Raw genomic sequence first — 20,596 nt, 5'->3', positions numbered from 1 at the left:
CTGGAAACCCCCACGAGTCCCACGGTGTGCGAACGCTGTCCTAGGGCTCACCTCGCAAAGTGGGAAGCAGAAGAGAAAGTCACATGTGTGAAATGTCAGGATGGTGATTTACCGTACCTTCAAAGAGAAGGAAAGCAAAGGAGGCGGGGCGGAGGAGCATCTGTGCAAGGCCCTGAAAAAGGCCAAAGAACCACGTGGGTATCCGGGAGAACAGCGCTCCGGACGGAGATGCGCAGGAGGGAGGTCCTGGCAAGAACTTGCTCCGGTGTTCCAGGCACTGCCAGGACTTGACAGTCAGAGCGATGAGCTTTGTGTGCTCAGACATTCTCGTCAAGATTGTGTAGGGTCTTGGAGTTTTTGTAAGGACTTTAGAGGGCTGGTTTCGGTCAGCATTGTGAATTTATGCACTGGTAACAAATTACCCCTCAGTCTCAACCGTGTAGAGCCAGGAGCATTGACTCCTCACTCGTACACGAGTCTATCACGAGTAAGCTGTGACCCTCTCCACAGTGCCATCAACTAGTCCCCAACCCTTCTCTGGAGCACAGCAGTTCTTCCTGTGAGGATGGACCAGAGGCAGCATGGCCAGGCGTGTGTTGGCGCTTAAGATTCTCTCCAGAAATGACGTGGTTTGCACTTCCATGACATTGTCCAGAGTGAGTCACGTGAACCTACCTAGCATTCGTTGGGTAGGAGGTGCAGTCATCTGCTAGAGGAAGGTCATGGGCACTTTTGAATATGGACACGATTACCTGCAGAGCCAAGAGAGGCTGTGGAGTAGAGACTTGGGTAACCTGACCAAATTTTAAAATCTCTTCAGTGCTGAGAAGAGACTGTGGGGAGAGGGCCCAGCTGGCAGAAGCCTTCAGCAGTCCCCTGACAGGTGATGGCTCCGTCAGCAGGGCAGGTGGTGAGAAGGGGACTGACCCATGCAGGTTGGAGGTAGAGCCAGCAGGATTTACTGCTTAGAGAGTAAGTCAGGGTTCGAGAATATTGGAGGCTTCTGCCTGGGAAACTGGAAGGTGGGAGCTGCTGCTACCTGGGATGATGAAGTCTAGGTAGGGCAGTTTTTCTGGAGAAGAAAGTTGGGGACATATTAAATTGTGGTGTTTATGATTTATTCAAATGACGAAATTAAGAAAGATGGGTTGGATATTCAAGAGTGCTATTGCACAGGTGGTGCCTGCTTGTGGTGGGGACTGTTTTAAGTACCTATGATAAATCAATGGAGGAGAGACAGATCCTTGTTTGTCTTCTATTCCAGTAGTGAAATTTACATTTTAAAGGAGTTTGCTATGGAAAACGCATTAAATTTAAACAAAGAGGATTGAGTTTTTTTTCATGTAAAAGCATAAAGGGATTAGCCTAAGCCATTGGAAGTACCTAACACATAGCAGATGAAAAGGTGGAACCAGCTTTAGAGATGCCCTGTCAGGTTTCCTGACAGGAGGGTTCCAGAGCTGGTTTGGTCTATTAACTCGAGGCAAAGTAGAGGGAGAGGATTTATCCTCTATGACTTGAGGAGAGGTGAATCTTCTCTAGAGATGGTGAAATCTTTTCTTGAGAGTGCAGATAGACCATACAATGGCACACAAATTAGAAACAAAAATTCAGGAGCCATATTCAAGAAAATGACATGAAACCTGGATGACATTAGAAACTAAAATAATATTTAGACATGTTTAAAGCACATTTTAATAAATTGCACGTTACCCTGTCATCCATGACTATAGTTGTCTAAGCATATATTTAGTTCTTTTTAAATCTGAGAGTCTAGAATTCTTCTGTCCCTAAGACCTTTAGTTAGGGAGCAAAGCACCACATTTTTTTTCTTTCACAAGATGATTTAAAATAATAGCAGTATGAATAAGCAGTGTGAAGCCTGTTTTTCCTTTCTGTTATGAAACTCCATCTTATAGGAAATTGTTATGTGTGTAATTATACTAGAAAGGGTGTTTTAGATTAAATACACTGACCACATTGCTTTACTGACTCCCACATTTCGATTGGGGTGGGGCTTTTTTTTTCCTTCTGAATCTAACCAGCAAGAATGACTCAGTGTGAGTAATTTTGTTACTATTTAACCATCAGCTATTTCAGTTTCATTACCATTACTTTAAGGTAGCAAATATTTACATTTGCATCTCTCCAAGATATGTAAGTTTAGTTTTTCTGTATCTAGTACTTTTTGAGGTATGTAGCAAATAACTACTTTAGCATGTAATAAATATCTATGCATGGGTTAAGACATATTATTTAGGAAAAAACTACATGGGAGCAAAAACATCATTCAATGATACTTCCTTCTGCCACCCGCTGTCTTCTATTACTGGTTTAGTAAACTTAATTAACTGCTGTAATAGATTCATAAATAATGAATATAAGTTATTTCATCTAACTGGCATGGTATTGGTTAAAATGCTGAAACATTTAAAGACAGCAGAAACAAATGGGGAAAAAGGACAAGGGGATGAGGGTTTATATTTGTAGAAAATAAAAAACACCTTCAAATGTACTCACCCCAGAAATTGAAATTGTGAAATTCCTTTTATTCATTTGGACAGTTAATTTTTGACAATTTTTTCTTTTGCTTTAATAAATCAGAAAAGATGTTTGGCAATCTCTGCACACTATGATTACCAATTATTCAAGACCAATTATTTAGTGCCCTCTGTTGCTGTCCTGCAGATATACTATTTTAACTTAAACCCCAATTGTTAGGATTTTAGATAGAATTTCATTTATGTTTATTATGGAAGTTACTATAGGAACTATAGTATTATACATATTGCAGTTATTATAATTTTACATCATTTAAAATTTATTTTAAAGTGGGTGTCTCATGCACTCAGTTTCACATGCATATCCTGGAATCTTCTGGACTGTCACACATGCACACGTGAATGCACACACACAATGAACAGATGGAGCTTTATATTTTGGATAGAGAAACATCATTGAATTTGTATAAATATCACTATGTTGGTAAAAATTTATAGAAAGATAATCCTGGATGTTTCCCATTCTGTTTAACAGTCCAGCAGAATCTTTCAGAAAGTGAAATAAAAATTTACACTCAATTAATAGAAAGACCATTTGACACAAATCACATAAATCTCATAATTCCTGGAACCATTGCCAATTACCCATTTTTCTTTACCAGTTGTCTTGGTCCATGCCGTCTGCTGCAACAGAATGCCATACCCTGGGTGGCTGATACGCAACAGGCATTTATTTATCACAGCCCTGAGGCCGAGTACTGCAGATTTCTGTGTCTGCCAAGGGCCTTGCCTTGGTGCATGGACAGATGCGAGATGTGTTCTTGCTGTGTCCTTGCATGGTAGAAGGAGTCAAGGGAGCTCTTTGGGACCTCTTTTACAAGGACACTGATCCTACTCATCAGGGCTCGGCCCTCATGACCAAATCACCTCCCAAAGGCCCCACCTTCAGATGCCATCTCCCCGGGAGTTAGTTTTCAACAAATGATTTCGGGAGGGCATAACCATTTGGTCTCTACCACTAGTTAAACTTTCATCTTAGTTAAGACACCTTTTGAAAATAATTTTCTTCAAGTAACTTTTAAAAAATGTTTTCTCCTTTTATAGAAAACAATTCTGTGAGTAGGAAAAGTACTTTATTTTTTGTTAATCAACATCTTTCATAAATGAGGTTATGTTTTTTTCTCAAGGAGGAAAAATAAGTGCTATTTTATTTAATACTGAAATGATATTGAATTATCACCAGATAACCACACTGACAATGTAGTTGTCCAAATAATTAATATGAATTGTGGGGATAAAATAACTATGCATTGATGTCTTACGCTTAACTATATGTCAAAAAGCAAGTCAATCATCATCATCATAATGACTATTTTCTGATGTATCTTCTGAATACTTCTAAAGATAATAAGGCATATCTTCGAATATACAGATAGTTATAAAAGCAATTGAATTGACTATTTGGAAATTTTTGTTACACATAAATTTTAAAAGGATAGCAGAAACTATGTTTATTAACAAAAAGCTATTCTGCCTCTGAATGTGTTGGATTTTATAGTTCATTACAATTCTTTACAGAAATGTCACCATTCTGTAAGCCATCCAGCATCACGCTGTCTACCACCATCTCCATTTTGTACTTTATTCCAGGTGCTGCTCCTACGTGGGCCGGCGGGGAAATGGACCTCAGGCCATCTCTATTGGCAAGAACTGTGATAAATTTGGAATTGTTGTTCATGAATTGGGCCACGTGATAGGCTTTTGGCACGAACACACACGACCAGATCGAGATAACCATGTAACCATCATAAGAGAAAACATCCAGCCGGGTGAGAGGCTAGAGGGTGTGCTGGGCTTAAGGCTGACTAGGTATTTTTGAATTATATTTATCCAGTTGATCAGCTAACTTCTCAAAAAAATGTAATTTTATTGTTTTGATATTGTAGAATCAACATTTTGCTTGATTATAGATTACTCATGCTGATTTTATATTTTACAATTTTTACTATAGATGGACTGATTATATATGTTTTTAAAGCTTGCTTTCTTTTTTAAGATTTGGCTGTTTTATTTCTAAATTTTTGTGCTTTCCAAGAATGGGTGTGAACTATTGAACCATAAATTAATGTTGTTCAATGTTTCTTTTTCACTTAAGCATTTTTTGGAACTTGGCTCTATAATTTACATTATAGGGACTGTAAAAAGATAGGATAGGATTTGCCATGAAATGTGCTGTTACCATAGGAATCTATGTTATACCAGGTACAATTTCTGGAGAAAATTCCAATGAAATGAGTCATTTCCAGGAAAGTCTGAATAGTTTTGGTGAGATTTTCCTCTAAAATTGACTACCCTAAAGACAAATTCTTGGGAATGGTTTCAGCAGTTGAAATGTAATATCTAACTAAAATCTAATTTTCTCTAACAGTTGATGTGTGATAATAGCTTCATAGCTTTTTATTTGTCTAACTTTTGCATTCATAAATATCAGTTGCAAAAAAATCTTGCTTGAAATATTTTTTGTAAGATAGTATGTATTTTAATCATAAACAAAGTAAATATTTGCTCTTATTTTCTTTTTCATGGCCAGTTTTACATTGCAAACATTGAGTTCATGTTTGCAATTAATCTTCTGTAATTAACAGCACTCATGTCTTGATTTGTTCATCATATATTTGGTGCTCATCGTATTATTTATTGAGGCAATATTCAGTGTTGGAGAGAGAGACTGTCCTGAAAAAATGCAAAGCTTAGCTTGAGGTGTGTGCATATATACAAATGATACATGTGAATGAGAAAAGTGACAATGATCATGTGTTGAAATACTGGATACCGCTGCACTCTGGCCTGGGCAGCAGAGTGAGACTTCGACTCAAAAAAAAGAAAAGAAAAGAAAGAAAATGCTGTAGAGTCCAAACAAGATGTGGTGAAATGTGCCCTGGCACATTAACAAGATGTTGCAAAGCAACTAAAATTTAGAAGTAAAGTAGAAATATTACTGGTGGGGAGAAGAGTGATGAAGTTTTTAGATTGAAAGAGCATCATCGATATTCTATTTTACTTACATAAAATAGAATCATTCTATCTGCTCATTTTAATTGTGTGGCAAAGCCGGGCTCAGTGGCTCAGCCTGTAATCCCATGCCTTGGGAAGCTGAGGTGAGTGGATTGCCTGAACCCGCAGGTTCGAAACCCACCTGGGCAACTTAATGAGACCTCATCTCTACAATAAAAAAACAAAAAAAATTAGCTGGACGTGGTAGCGAGCGCCTGTAGTTCCAGCTACTTGGAAGGCTGAGGCGGAAGGATCACCAGAGCCCAGCAGGTCCAGGCTGTGGTGGCCGGGAACAGCCACTGCACTCCAGTCTGGGCGACAGAGTGAGACTCCAACTCAAAAACAAACAAACAAACAAAAAAAATAAGTTAATTGCGTGGCAAGATTACTGTACTTGGTATTACCTGGGGAGGTTAGATCATAATTTAAAATATGAGTATAGGAAATTTTATCCTGTAGCTACTGGAAAATAATTGAAGGATTATGAGCAGAGAAATTTCCAATTTTTAAAAAAGAGAACGTTGGTAGCTGTAGGAATCTTTAGAGGTAGGGGGTTGGGAGGATGCACCTGAAGTCAAGGACACCTAGCCTTGGGAAGAAGCCTAGGGAAGTAGCTCCTGAGGGGACAGGTCAAGAGGAAGGAAAGGGAAGAGTCTTTCAAAATATTTTAGGAGGAACATCATCCTGTGAGGGGGGGAATCTTCAAAAGTTGTGTTTTAGGCAATGAGATGAATAGTGATACCATCACATGAAACATTCGATATCCTGAAATGCTGATAAAGCAGCATGTTTTTGAGAAAGGGAAAGTCATATAATGATTTCACTTAGCATATTCCTGAATTTGAAAACTTTTGGGTGATCCTCATTTGAAAGACAAAGGAAAGGTAAGTCTGAACTTCAGAATGCCTCTAAGGATAAAAATTTGACGAAGATTTGACTATCTAGGAAGAAGTCTGAGGAAGAAGGAAAGAAAGGGATCGAAAATGAGGAGCAACAACATTTCAGCAGCATTTACTAGAATTCGTCCTGAAAGGGTAGGAAGGTATTATCAAAGAGGCAAGAGAAAAATCAGTGGAATGTGATGCCCTGGAAGCCAAGGGAAGAAATTATTTCAAGAATGATGAAGTAGAGCTGGATATCAAAAAGAAGTAAAGAAAATGTATACTCTCCTCTATAGAGGACTATGATGCCCGAGCCAACCATCAAGCTTCATCTTATACCTTATGTCATTAATAGGAAAATAAGAGGAAATAGTAATTCTGAAATTTATTCTAACTACCAAATAAATGAAAAAACGTTTGCTGCTAACCACAGTCATTTAGTCTCCTCTATTTGCCAAACATATTGTTATGTGCTCTAAATCAATTTATAAAGGAAGTAACTTTCATAATGGTTCTCGTTTAAAAACAGAATTCTGGTTCAACATAAATATGTACCTAAAACAAGGAAAAAGTGTATAAGTAGAGTAAATAAATGTATAATCTTAAAACATTCCAGGCAAATTATGGGTCCTAATTTTTTTATATGAAACTTTCAGACCAGTAGAAAAAGTAATTTATTAGTGAGATTTCCTGAGTGATTGGAGCTACCAGAGCAGAGCAATTCTAGTATGAGAGCATTCATGTTGGAGTGTAACGTTCAACAAATTATGGCTTGCCCTGACTCAGAAACTTAAGATTAAGTGCTACTCAAGGGCAGTGGCTAATAAGTACAAACTTTGGTTTCACATGTGTGTGCAAAATAGGTGGTTTTGTAGGAGTCAGATTGGTATAAGGATTGGGTTACTTTAATTCATGATGTAATGATGTAATACTCTTTCAAGAAGGAGGCTTGTCTCTCTCTCTCTTTTTTTTTTTTTTGCCAAGTGTGATTTTCCCTGGTGCTGTGTGTAGCTCTGATTCTCTTCCCTTCTTTCATGAAATAAGTCTAATTTTCTTTTATGTGGATTATTTATTGCCATGTTCCTTGTAACTAATAAATGCATCAAAACATGTACATGTTAAATGCTCAGTTATGTGTACTGAAATGTATTGCTGAAGTGCTTCTTGTTCCATTTTTAGGAATTTTTATGGAATGGATATTTTGCTTCAGTTAATAATCTGTTCCCATATTATGCTCTAAATTGAACTCTTATGTGTTAATAGCTGTAAAACTAAGTCCACGGTAGAAGTGGATATGTTATATGCCACTTAAAATTCCCTATGAAGACCAAGGTCTTAACGGTTGCCTTTGTCAGGGATTGCAGGGGCTGTGTGTTATTTCCCAAGAATGGTTAACTTAGAAAGATATAGCAGAAATTTGTGGATCACGTAGTTCACTATAAGATCTGGTTAATTAATGTAAAATTATTTATTGTATGAATACATTCCAAGATGGACTCAGACACTTGAGTCTGGGACTTGGATCCGTAGCTCCAGGTTGGTTCCTCATCCTTAGTGCTCAAATGAACACACCAGGTTTCCTTATCACAGGTAGGAGAGACATTATCTGTGGTATCACTCAGCTTTTTTATTGCCTTTTAGAAAACTATTAGTATGATATTTTTATATTTAGTTGAAACATGGCAATTGGAATAAAAATCTATTTAGATAAGTGGCATAGTAGTTCCATTTCAAGCTCTAAATTCGAATTTGGAATTTCAGTGGCTCACATTTATATTTTGATGTTTCAAAGTTTTTTTTAAGTTACGTACATAAGACTTGCATCACCTTTGACTGCCTAAGTTGTGAAAACTAACTCACTGAATTTTAAACTCTATCTGAAGAAAGTATTTGATTCTGGAACCAGTGATGTAGACTTACAAAGTCTGTCCTTTCCAAATTTTAAGAAACAGTGTCACAATACAGATGCAAGCAGGCAGTTGAAAAAAAATTGATTAAAAATGAAGATGTCCACAAGTTAGATGAATAGATGTGGGAAAAAAGGTTTCAAGGCATATTTTTCTTGATCTCACATTGGAACCTCATTTTCATCAAGGACAACCTTGTTTCATTTTTAAATCAAAGTAGAGAATTTGCTGCTGCTGTTTTATTATGAGTGATGAAGTCATACAGCTAATGCCTGCAAAGTTGTGTTTATATTAATATGGTTTTCATATCTTTTCACATTTTTCCATGGAAAGGCTCCAAATCAAATAGGAAGGTAATTTTTGTGGGACCTGGCAAATGTGGGAGACTCATTAGATGAAAACATAACTTTTAAATTTATTTGTACAGTACCAAAAAAGGAGTAAGATTTTAAAGAAGTAAATATTATGAGATAGTAAAGAGTATACATAAAAAACGAACCCAAAGGATGTTTTTGATCATCCACCATTTTGCAGAAATGAATGCTGTGTTCCTATTCTATATTACTTTTTTTATATGACAAGAGAGTCAAGTCATACACTTTGGGTATCTCCCCAGGTGCTTGTAAATACAACCGGCAAGAACAGTCATTCAGTAGAGAACAGAGACAGGTTTTGGAAGGGCTCTTCTGTTCTCTTGTCTGTTAAAAGGCTTCTGAGATTTTGTTTATTTCTATATCTTAGGTCAAGAATACAATTTTCTGAAGATGGAGCCTGGAGAAGTAAACTCCCTTGGAGAAAGATATGATTTTGATAGTATCATGCACTATGCCAGGAACACCTTCTCAAGGTTGGAGTCTCAGGTTATACCTTTTGACTTTTAATTTCTTTCCTCCATGTGGCTCCTCACAGTTATGCTTGATGTTAGAACTAGAACCACTTTCAAATATTGCTGCCTCACTGAAAATAAAGTTAAATACAAAGTTGATTAACATATACATAATTTTTTTTACATTCTCTCCCAAATACATAAATTTAAAATAACTAAGGTGGTATAAATTATTCACAATATTTTATATTTCTAAATCATAAAAATATCCAGTGAAAAGAATTACCAAATCAATTTAAGTTGGCAAAGCATTGTTTGATGAAAATTAGGCATTCAAAAGTTAAATAGGCTACTCAGCTACTCCTTTGGAATGTCACCCTTTATGCAATTTGTTTTATACTGTGTATTTTCTATTGCTCAAGTACCACTTATGCCTGAAATTTATATTACTAAATCAATTGCAAAGAACAGGTTAGGAAGATATTTTATTTCATTTAATTTAGAATTATAGTTCACCATTCATTAACCTTAAAATCATTTCATGAATGACTGACACTATTTTTAAAGAATGGGATAAATTTGGGTTTTGATTCCTTCATTCCAAAGATGATACCACAAGCAAATAGTTCTCAGGTGAGAAATTTAGAACTGTCCAGCCATTGAACTCATCATGTCTATAATTTATGCTCATTTACAGTCATATGTCCATTTCAACTCTTTTTTTTTTGCCAGTTTATGTCCATTTCACAGTTCATTAACATCTATTTCTAAAGGCAAGGTCAGAAAGAAGAGAAAAAAATCAAATTTATTTTCTTGTTTTTACAAAACATTCTTGGTAAAAATAGAGAAAGATGTGTAAATGAACCTTTAAAACTTGGGCACATTTAAAAATTATCCTTTTTGCCCATAACCAAACTTTATTATTAAAAAAATTTCAGTGTTGACTGTATGTTAAAAATTATTCTCTCCCAAAGTATATCATATATACATATGTATTTATTTGTTCAAATATAATAACTGTTAAAATGTGTATTGTGTCTGGAATTTGAATTTTCATTTTGGTGAAAATATAATCCCAGAAATTTGGCCTGAAATTAACTATAAAGAATTATACAATTTCATTTTTAAGTCAGTGCTTGGAATTGAGTTTTCCACTGAAGCACATAACAAATGGGTATTTGAGTCCCAAGTTAGCCAAGGTCCTTCCCTGATAATACAGAATTATATGATTTAGAATAATGTGGGGTTAGACTCCTTGGAACACAGGAGTAGTGGAGATTGGAGAAAAATAATGTATTCCTCCTATCCTTGGTAGATGAAAAGTCTTTACCAAAGTTTTAAATATCTATTTCCCCTTTCTATGCTTTTTTACATGTTAAATCATTTATTTCCCCATGAAGGAATCTGCTCTTGCTGCCTTTGCTCTGTCTCCTCCAAACCTACCACCGTTCTGCGTGCCCCTCAACTTTGACCTACCTTTCTATCCTACTGTTTCAAAACCATCTTACTCATTGTTTATAAGTAAACGTAACATTGCTGCAGTACAAGTGATCATATCTACCTGTTGGAAGGACAGTTGTCTAATTGCTTCAGTTCACATTACGTTTGGTTACATGGATGAATTGTATAGTGGTGAAGAAGTTTGAGCTTTAAGTATACCTGTCATCCCTACTAGTGTATTTTGTATCTGATGGGTCATTTTTCATTTCTTATCCACTTCCTGTTTCTCCCATCTTCCTGAGTCTTCAGTGTCCATTGTATCATAGCTTAGCTCCCACTGAGAATATGCACTATTTGGCTTTTAATTCCTACATTATTTCACTTAGGATAGTGGTCCTGATTCTTTCCCAGTTGCTGCAAAAGGCATTATTTTGTTCTTTTCTTATAGCCTAATAGTATTCCATGATGTGTGTGTGTGTGTGTGTGTGTGTGTGTGTATGTGTATCACATTTTCCTTGTCCACTGATCAGTCGATGGGCACTTAGATTTATTCCACATCTTTGTAATTGTAAATTATACTGTGATAAACATACAAGGACTGGTGTCTTCTTTGCCCTCTTTCCTGCTTTTGTTTTTACTGCATTTGCATTTGGGATTTTAGACAGAGTAGTGGGATTATTGGATTGAATAGCAGATCTTTATTTAGTTCTTTGCAAAATCTCCATACTGTTTTCCATAGAGATTGTGCTAATTTATATTCCCATCGACAGTGTATAAGAGTTCTCTTTCACTGCATTTGTGGCAACATCTATTGTTTTTTAAATTTTGTAATAATGACTATTTTGACTTTTGTAAGGTGGTATCTCATTATACTTTTAATTTGCATTTCCCTGATGATTAGTGATGTTGAGCATTTTTTCATATGTTTGTGGGAAATGTGCATATCTTCTTTTGAGAGATGAGTGTTTATGTCATTTGCCAACTCTCCCAAATAATGGGATTATTTGTTTTTTTCTTGCTGATTTGTTTGAGTGCTTTGAAGATTCTGCATATTACTTTTTTTTAAACCTTTTTGTTTGTTTGTTTTGTTTTGTTTTATTTTTGAGTTGGAGTCTCACTCTGTCGCCCAGACTGGAGTGCAGTGGCCACTCCCAGCCACCGCAGCCGTGATCTGCTGGGTTCCGGCGATCCTTCCACCTCAGCCTTCCTAGTAGCCGGAATTACAGGTGTGCACTACCACGCCAGGCTGATTTTTTTATTTATTGTAGAGATGAGGTCTCGCCAAGTTGCCCAGGTGGGTCTCAAACCCGCGGGCTCAGGCAGTCCGCTCACCTCGGCTTCCCAAAGTGCTGGGATTACAGGCTGAGCCACTGAGCCCGGCCTGCATATTACTTTTTTGTTGAATGTATAGTTTGCAAATATCTTCTCTCATTCTGTAGACTGCCTATTACTCTGCTGATTATTTTTGTGTGTGTGCAAACCTTTTATTTTAATTAAGTCCCACTTAATCATTTTTGTTTTTACTTCATTTGCTTTTGAGGTTTTAAACATAAATTCTCTGACTGGCACAGTGTCCAGAAGAGTTTTTCATAAGTGTTCATCTAGGATTTTTATGGTTTCAAGTCTTACATTTAAGTCTTCAATTCATCTTGAGGATATTTTTGTACGTGGTGAAAGATAGGGATCCAGTTTCATTCTTCTGAGTGTTGCTGTCCGGTTTTCCTAGCATCATTTATTGAATAAGATGTCCTTTCCCCAATGTATGTTTTTGTCTGCTTTGTTGAAGATCAGTTGGTTATAGGTATGTAGGTTTATTTCTGAATTCTCTATTTTGTTTCATTGGTCCATGTGTCTGCTCTTGTACCAGTACTATATTGTTTTGGTTGCTACAGCTTTATAGTATAATTTAAAGTTGGGTAACATGATACCTCCAGCTTTGTTCTTTTTGCTTAGGAGGTTTTGTCCTCCTAAGCACAGGGCTAAAGGGCTATTTGGATTTTTTTTTTTTTGGTTCCATATAAATTTTAGGATTGCTTTTCCTAATTCTTTGAAAAATGACATTGACAATTTGACAGGGATTGTGCTTAATCTGTAAGTTGCCATGGGCATTATGGTCATTTTAGAAATGTTGATTCTTCCATTTCGTGGGCATAGGGATGTTTTGCCATTTGTTTGTGTCATCTATAATTCTTTTCATCAGTATTTTCTTGTTCTCCTTGTAAAGATCTTGCACCCCCTTGGTAAAATATATTCCTAGGTATATTTATATTTGTTTATTATTTATTTTTGGTAGCTATTGTAAATGGAATTGAGTTCTTAATTTGATTCTAAACTTGGCTGTTACTGGTGTATAGCTGTGCTACTGATTTTTGTGTGTTGTTTTTGTGTGAGTTTTTGTAACAAGACTTTATTGAATTTGTCAAGTTCAAGAATCATTCAGAGGATTCTTTAGAACTTTCAATGTATACGATCATTTGTAGGGATAGAGAGACAGGTTGATGTCTTATTTTCTAATTTAAAAACTCTTTATTTCTTTCTGATTGCTCTGGCTAGGACTTCTAGTATTATGTTGAATAGAAATGGTGTAAGGGTGTATCCCTGTCTTGTTTCGTTTCTGAGGGAGAAGATTTCAAATCTTGCCAGTTCAGAATTATGTTGACTGTGGGTTTGTTGTATATGGCTTTTATTATTTTGAGTTATGTTTGTTCTATCCCTATTTTGTCAAAGATTATTATCATGAAGCAATGTTTAATTTTATCAAATAATTTGCCTGCATTTAGTGAAATGATAATATGATTTTTGTTGTTAATTCTATTTATATGGTGAATCACTTTTGTTGACTTGCAAATGTTGAACTATCCTTGCATGTCTTGGATGAAACCCACTTGATTATGGTTAATTATCTTTTTGATGTGCAGTTGGATTTGTTTTGCTAGTATTTTGTTGAGGATTTTTTCATCTATGTTCGTCAGAGATTTTGGTTTGTGGTTTTGTTATTTTGTGGTGTCTTTCCCTGGCTTTAGCATTATGGTGATACTAGCTTTAAAGAATGAGTTAGGGAGAGTTCTCTCTTTTCCATCTTATGGTCTAAGGTATGTTTTTTTCAACTTTCTGTTACGTCTCATTGGGAATATTATAATCAGCCTTTTGAATTCTTTTTGGAATTTTGAAGATTTCATTTTGATTAGGATCCATTGCTGTAGGGTTAATTTGGTCTTTTAAGAGAGTTGTAAAATGCAGGTTTTTTTCATGTTGTCAGTATTATTTTTTTATTTCCTTCTCATGTGGGTAGACTATTTACTCTTATTATTAAGTTTGTTTTTGATCTAACCTTTTTTCTTTCCCTTGAGGATGTGACTTTAATGTGTATACTTTGTGCTCATCTACCTTCGGCTCTGGATGCTTTCAGTGGTGTAAGCTCTGTATGTGCTCCTTGATAAAAGACAATTTATATATGCTGCCTTTCTCAGGTGCTGCTTGGAGCAGCGCTTATTGTATGTGTGTGTGTAGGTTCACTGTCCCCTGTAGGTCTAGAATGTCAGCAAACTCATGAAACTTATCTTGTTTTCCAGTATGCCTTTTTTTTCCAACTGCTGTTTTTCTAGGTTGAATCATTCAACCTTCAGGCTCTTAGAGGGTGGGTGAGATCTGGCTGCAGCTGAAACAGGTGGTTATATGCAGTACCCTTATGGTGAGGAAAAGTCTCAGTCCTGACAGAGGTGACTGGGGGAGTTCTCAGTGAAATGCACTGAGGTCTTTGCTGGGGAGAAGTTGAAAGCCAGTTCAGCTCTTCTACCATGCTGGCAGGTAAGCCATCTGCCTTCCTGTTATACTTTGTCCTGTGTTTCTGGGTTTTCAGATCAGACGTGCACCCCTGCTTCTCTGTAGGGATGCTGGCATGCCGTATAAAGCAAGAGTGGGATTCCTACCCTTGTGCAAGCCTGAGCCCCGAGGGCACACCTTTTGTGAGGTTGAAATTACCAGGAAGTACTGCAGAATCATTAATAGCGAATATCTGCAGGAACTTGACTGCTCCAAGGTTGCTCAAGTGCTAGGGAAGAACCATAGTCTTAGAAACTATTCTGCTGAGCCCAGCACTGAATTTGCCTCTGCTGCAGGAAACTTTCTTGAGGCAGGGAGTTCTGGAACACAGAGAACCCTTCCCTCTGGATTTTTTTTGTTTTTGGTCCCGTGGGGTGCTCCCTTGATGTGATGCAGTCCCCTTTCCCCTGGAAGTGACAATCTGTGAAGGCTCAATTACTTTGAGTCCTTTTGTCCTTCTTGGTCTGGCTGCCCTCTGGGCTGCCACAACCCAGAGTGTGCTGGGGAATGTCTGAAGGGATCTGATGATGTGTAGGCTCAAAGGTTGAAGGTTCCTGAACAGAGTAAAGTACTACAACTGGTGGGTATCCCATATGGCACCTGCTATGCAACTCTGGTCCAGAAGGAAAGGGAAGAGACCTTGCTGAGCTGGCAGCCCACTGCAGTGCCCTCAAGAAGTCCCTAGATCACAGCACACTCCAGTCTTCTGCAACAACTAGAGAGGCCGGAAGCACTCCCACCTACCCTTTCCACAGAATACCAAGTCTCTCAGGGTTTGATCTCTGCTAGCTTTTATTTTATTTTATTTTATTATAAAGATATGGGATACAGTTCAGGGTTAGGTATACAAACGTTGATTATGCAGGTACCCTTGTTGATGAGGTATGCCCCACCCTCCCCTAGCAGTTTCCTTCAACTGCCAATTCCGCTTTTCATTTCTTACTTTTGTGTGTGTGTTGTAGAATCTTTCAATGACAGGTTCTGGGACTTTCCCCTTAACGTTTAATTTGGACTTTGATTATTTACCTATAGTTTTAGTTCTATTTTGTGAAGAAAACTGGTCACTGGTGTTTCTGGGGAGACCTCTGAAGAAGCTCCCTGAGGCTCTGGACTAGTTTGCAAGATATGTAGTGATATGTGCTTTACTGTTATCACCTCAGGCAGGGTGGGTGGTATTAGGTAGAACTGAGTTTAGCTGACTAGTCCTTTGGCTTCCCAGTGGCAGATGTAAGGACCAGCTTTATGGGGTGACAGGGAAATGGTGTCAACTCTGTAAGGTTTCCATATTTGTAAATAGCCTTAGTATGACAGGTTTCTCAACTGCCAGCTATTGTGGTGCTGTGCTTGGTATATGCAGAGGCTCAAGGCCTCCTGAATGGTTGGGTGGTATAGACAATGGTGTTAGCTGAGGTGTGGGAACAGACCTTCCCAAACACCGTGTGTCAGATGTTGTGATGGGTTGTGTCAGTTGCCTTTCAACTGTGGGGGTGCTTGCAGGAAAGAGCCAGCTGCGGTGGCTGTGGCTTTTCTGCTTAGCCTGTGTTGTTCCAGGGGTGTAGTCAGATGTCCCAGGTGATGGGCAGGGCTGTAGGACTCCTACAGTTTCCAGCCTGTATTCATTTTTTGAGGTGGATGGGAAGAAAAGCCAGTTGGGGAGGGCTAAGTCAGACAGGTCTGTGTTCCAGCTCCCTATCTGCAAGCCAGTTGGCAGCACCAGTGGGAGTCAGCATGGAGTCCTCTGGCCACTGGGGTAGTGTTGCCAGAATGAGCAGAGCTGCCTCTGCAGCATAAGAGTTTACATTGGGAGAGGATTGCTGGGGTGATGAGATGGCCCCAGCTCCCTTGCCTTTGATCTAGGCAATTTGCTCTCAGAATGCAAAACTGCACCAAGCCACATATCTTCCTGCACAGATTGCCTGACAGAGGCCCCACAGCAGCAGAATCTTAGTGGGTTTTTTTTCCTATGGTTTTTATGATGTTGCATAGTTTTCTATTATTTCTAGCTCTTTGAGTATTTATTATGAAAGTATGTTTAATCTATCAAATTCTTTTTCTGCATCAGTTGAGATGGTCATGTGATTTTTGTCCCTTATTCTGTTAATGTAATCATTTGAATTTTTCTAGATTTTTCTATTTTGAACCCACAGAATATGTAAAGGTTTCAACTGTTTTCATGAATGTAATCCATCAGTATATTTGGGAAATCACTTATGGGAAAAAAAGACTGGATATATAGGGTCTTTATAGGCATGGATATTTTGTAATATACATGTTTTCAAACTGAGGACTATTTTTACATTTAAAAAGTGCATGGCCAAATTTTCATTAGCAGCATAGTAAATTTGCTCCTTTTAACATAACTAAAACAAATGAAGAGTAGAGATTAGTAAGTGAACCATAATATGACCTGTCTCTGGCCTCCTCACGGAGGAGGTCCAGAAAGAGCCTGCATTGCTTAATTGCCAGGATGTGGAGGAAGACAATTGTTAACTTCCTGACCACTAGGAAAGAGAAAAGGATGAGTGACTGGCAGATCACTCCTTCCTTGGAATGGAAGACAGGTTACCTCAGTAGACAGATGAGCCAAAATATATGATTCTATTGTCTGAAATTGAATATTTTCACTCCAAGATGTCATTGACCTTTTTAAATGGAATCTTTTTTGAAAACTAGAACGACAAAAAAAAAAAAACTTCTCAAAGACTACAAATTTGTTTTTAGAAATTGAAAATAGTGAACACTTTCTTAGTACTGAAGTCCTACAACATGCAATACACATGTAATACTTCATCGATTTGGACTCATCTGCTTAATGTGTCTGTTGATTCATGCAGCATTGTTGAGGCATGGCTTTTGCCAAAGCTACCTTATAACTCAACTTCCCTACAACTACATTGGTCTGCTTGGAGTTGCAGCTTGTTTATTATGTGTACGCTCTCACTTTGGATGACCAGGTTGCATAAGTCATGTCTCCACTGCTCTACCCTACCTCAGAAAGTGCCCATGTGGTCTGTGGATGCTTAGATATGGTTGTAGAGACCTTCTGCCTCCATAGTTGGGTTGGTTATATCTAAAGATCACTACCTTTTCCCTTACTTAGAAGCCAGAGAAGTTAGTCATAAATTATTCATTGGCCATTACTCCTCTGTTGACCATTTTCCTACAGGGTAACAGTTGTCCTTGGGGGTAAAAGTTCAATTCTCTGGCTGTTGCTCAAACACTTTAGGGGTCTTCTCATATCCAAGTTGTTGTTCTTGTTCTTCTTCCCTAGGAACTGTTTACTCTGAGTTTCCTAAATTTCTCTGACCTTTCCTTTCTTTATGGGTGACTAAAATGCCAACTTCTGAGTTTTTTGTTGATCACTGTATTTGAAAACCACTGATCACTGCATAGTCGACACCATCCTTCCACTTTTATTTTTCTCCAGAGTACCTATCACTACCTGGGTTATCAATCTTTTGTTTAATGTCTTTTTGTCCATATTATATGCTGGAATCATAAAGGGAGGAATTCCTATTTGTTTTGTTTACTGCTTTACATCCAGACCTAGAAAAATGTTTACTAATGTTTCTGAAGTGAAACAAAAAGTCAAGCTGAAAATATTATTCTTTTAACCACAGCATTTAAATGAAACTTATTCATTTGTAAATTTGGAAAGGAGTGCTCTATCATTCATCTCAATTTAAAATATATTTTACAATTTAATTTTTTAATTTTAAATATTTTCATAGAAAGTTATTATTATTTTTAATCCAATACACACACTCTATACTTGTCAACCCCTTGGAGTAGTCTTCTAGTCCATTTAACTTTTAAGTGAAGTACTTCCTTTAGAGCTATAAATGTTTGAAATACATTGAAAAATTAGATTGTATCATTAGTGCACTATATTCAGAATTTTAGATCATGTATATTAGGAAAAATTAGTGAGTCTTCTACCATAGTCTTGAGTTCAAAACAACTTAGTATCTGTAGCTATTCATTGTTAGGACATTGATTAGCTTTTTTGTTATTAATTTTAGTAGGCAGGTTGAACAATTTTGCATGAAACTGTTCTGTTAAAATTTTTGCTTAAAACATTTTTGCTTTAAACTCTCCTGTCTAAATTTTGACACTCTAAGTTTTTTCTTGCTTTTAACATATGCTAAAATACTTGGATTTCTAAGAATCTCAGGTTAAGTTAGTAGTTTGACTCAAAAAAGTTGACATATATTTTTTTTTACTCCTGCAATTATAGTAACCTCAAAACTATTTTTGTAGGTTGCTATTAAGAACTAGGCATCTGTGAGGAATAGCTGTTTTATAACCTGATAGTCTAGGAGATTCTTAAATCTGTTTGAGAGACCAAAATCAGTTATGGTGTACTTTGTGGGGGATTAAGGTATTCCATATTTTTTTAAAAATGTACATTTCCAAGGGAAAAATGTTGCAACTGACTTTATGGTAGGCACACATGGTTAACATGCACAGATTTTTGTTCTTTGGTGAAAGCTCATAGTGGTGTATTTCCCCTTTGATTTACTTGAGTTTGAAGAAAATTTCTTAAAACTGTAAGGAATAAATGAGTTTCAATTTGGTGACTTAGGTGTAGTTTGCTTCTGTTTTTTTTCAGGGGGATGTTTCTGGATACCATTCTCCCCTCCCGTGATGATAATGGCATCCGTCCGGCAATTGGGCAGCGCACCCGTTTGAGCAAAGGAGACATTGCACAGGCAAGAAAGCTGTATAGATGTCCAGGTATTGCACCCCACACACAGAGCGTGGCTGTGCTTGCTTGTGCTCTGCCTACAGATAACTGTCATTTACTCTACTGTGTACTTGTCCCCTCCCTGTTGGCAAGTGATCTGTATGATTCAAAGTCAGTGATCATGACATGAGGTGGAGGGAACTCTGGATCACCCATTGCAATAAAGAAAAACAGGTTGTTGAAATCATATTTCAAACACAGGGATAATATGTATTATTTCTTTTGAATTGAATGAGTAAAATAGCAAAACAGAATGGTTGTTTGATAGTTATTAAATAGTTACATGATCTTATAGTCAAATACTGTGTTTCTTTGCCAACGTAAAAAGAATATCCTTTATTTGAACTTCAAAATAGGGTCTTAAAGGGTCTTTTTTTGCAAGTACCATCATTAGTGATATATAAATTACAATTTTATCAGGAGGAATTTATATCTTGGTTGTAAAAAATGTTCTAATCATGTTGCCAGTGAACTGCTATATGTTTTGCTAAATAAAACTAAATAAAGTTTTGGAAAAAAGATTAATGAAAGCTTTTAAGAAGAGTGTTCTAAGAGAACACTATGCCTTAATAATCCAAGAAAGAAAAAAATTCTGTGCTCCAAATTAGAAGTGTTGTGGACTCTATGTATCTCCTGTGTATTTACAATATTTGAAATACCCTGCATCAGAGAAACATATTTAACTTTGCTCAACACACTTTTTACAAATCATTTGGCCAAAGAAACCTCCTTTTACCTGATACTTACTAGTAGAATTCATTACTGGAAATAATCTTCCAGATACTTAAGGTTGCATATTTAGAACAGATACATGATCTAAAATAATTGTAAGTGACTGCTATTCTGATAATTTTTCAGGGTATGACTGGCATATTAATCAGTGAAATTTTACATAGATAATTATTTAATGTTAATATGCTAAATTATTGAGAAGCTTTTAATTATATTTATTATGATTTCTGGTGTCAGTTCAGGAAATTTTTCCTTTAGGATATAGGAGAGCACTAGCTATTTCATTCACAGGAATTTAGTAAGTGTTCACTGACATATGGTATAATACCCATTTGTTGAATAGACTCAAGTGCAAGCAAGAAAAAGTGTGTTGGTTGAATAGTCTCAGGAAATACCTAGGAAGTTCATAATTCAGCATGGGTAATGGTATTTAATTCATTGATTCAACACAATGAGTTTTGTTGAAATTTCTGCTGAGAAAAGGGGTCTCCTCTTCCTTCATAATAGATTTGCCAAGGAAAACCGTAAGAATTTTTTTTCAATTTTGTTTTAATGGTTAATTTTCTTGTAATTTAGGACTGTTTTCAGAAAAGAAGTTGAAATTTTAAATTTTTTTATTTTTTTTATTTTTTATTTGGAGTCTCACTCTGTTGCCCAGACTGGAGTGCAGTGGCTGCTCCCGGCCA

At 36.8% G+C, this 20,596-nt stretch overlaps 1 protein-coding gene across 1 annotated transcript in view; it reads left to right on the top strand.

Moving 5' to 3' along the window:
• TLL1 (tolloid like 1) overlaps positions 1 to 20,596 on the top strand; it is a 147,954-nt gene that overhangs the window by 32,045 nt on the left and 95,313 nt on the right. The window contains exons 6-8 of the mRNA XM_021706969.1: positions 4,152 to 4,330; positions 9,085 to 9,190; positions 19,044 to 19,168. Coding sequence (XP_021562644.1) covers positions 4,152 to 4,330; positions 9,085 to 9,190; positions 19,044 to 19,168 — 410 coding nt within the window. The remainder of the gene's footprint in view (positions 1 to 4,151; positions 4,331 to 9,084; positions 9,191 to 19,043; positions 19,169 to 20,596) is intronic.

This window comes from Carlito syrichta, unplaced genomic scaffold, assembly GCF_000164805.1.
Source record: "Carlito syrichta isolate Samal-C Ts95f unplaced genomic scaffold, Tarsius_syrichta-2.0.1 Scaffold316255, whole genome shotgun sequence".
Classification (NCBI taxonomy): domain Eukaryota; kingdom Metazoa; phylum Chordata; class Mammalia; order Primates; family Tarsiidae; genus Carlito; species Carlito syrichta.
Note: the sequence above shows the minus strand (reverse complement) of the source record. Positions and strands in the feature narration are given on the sequence as shown.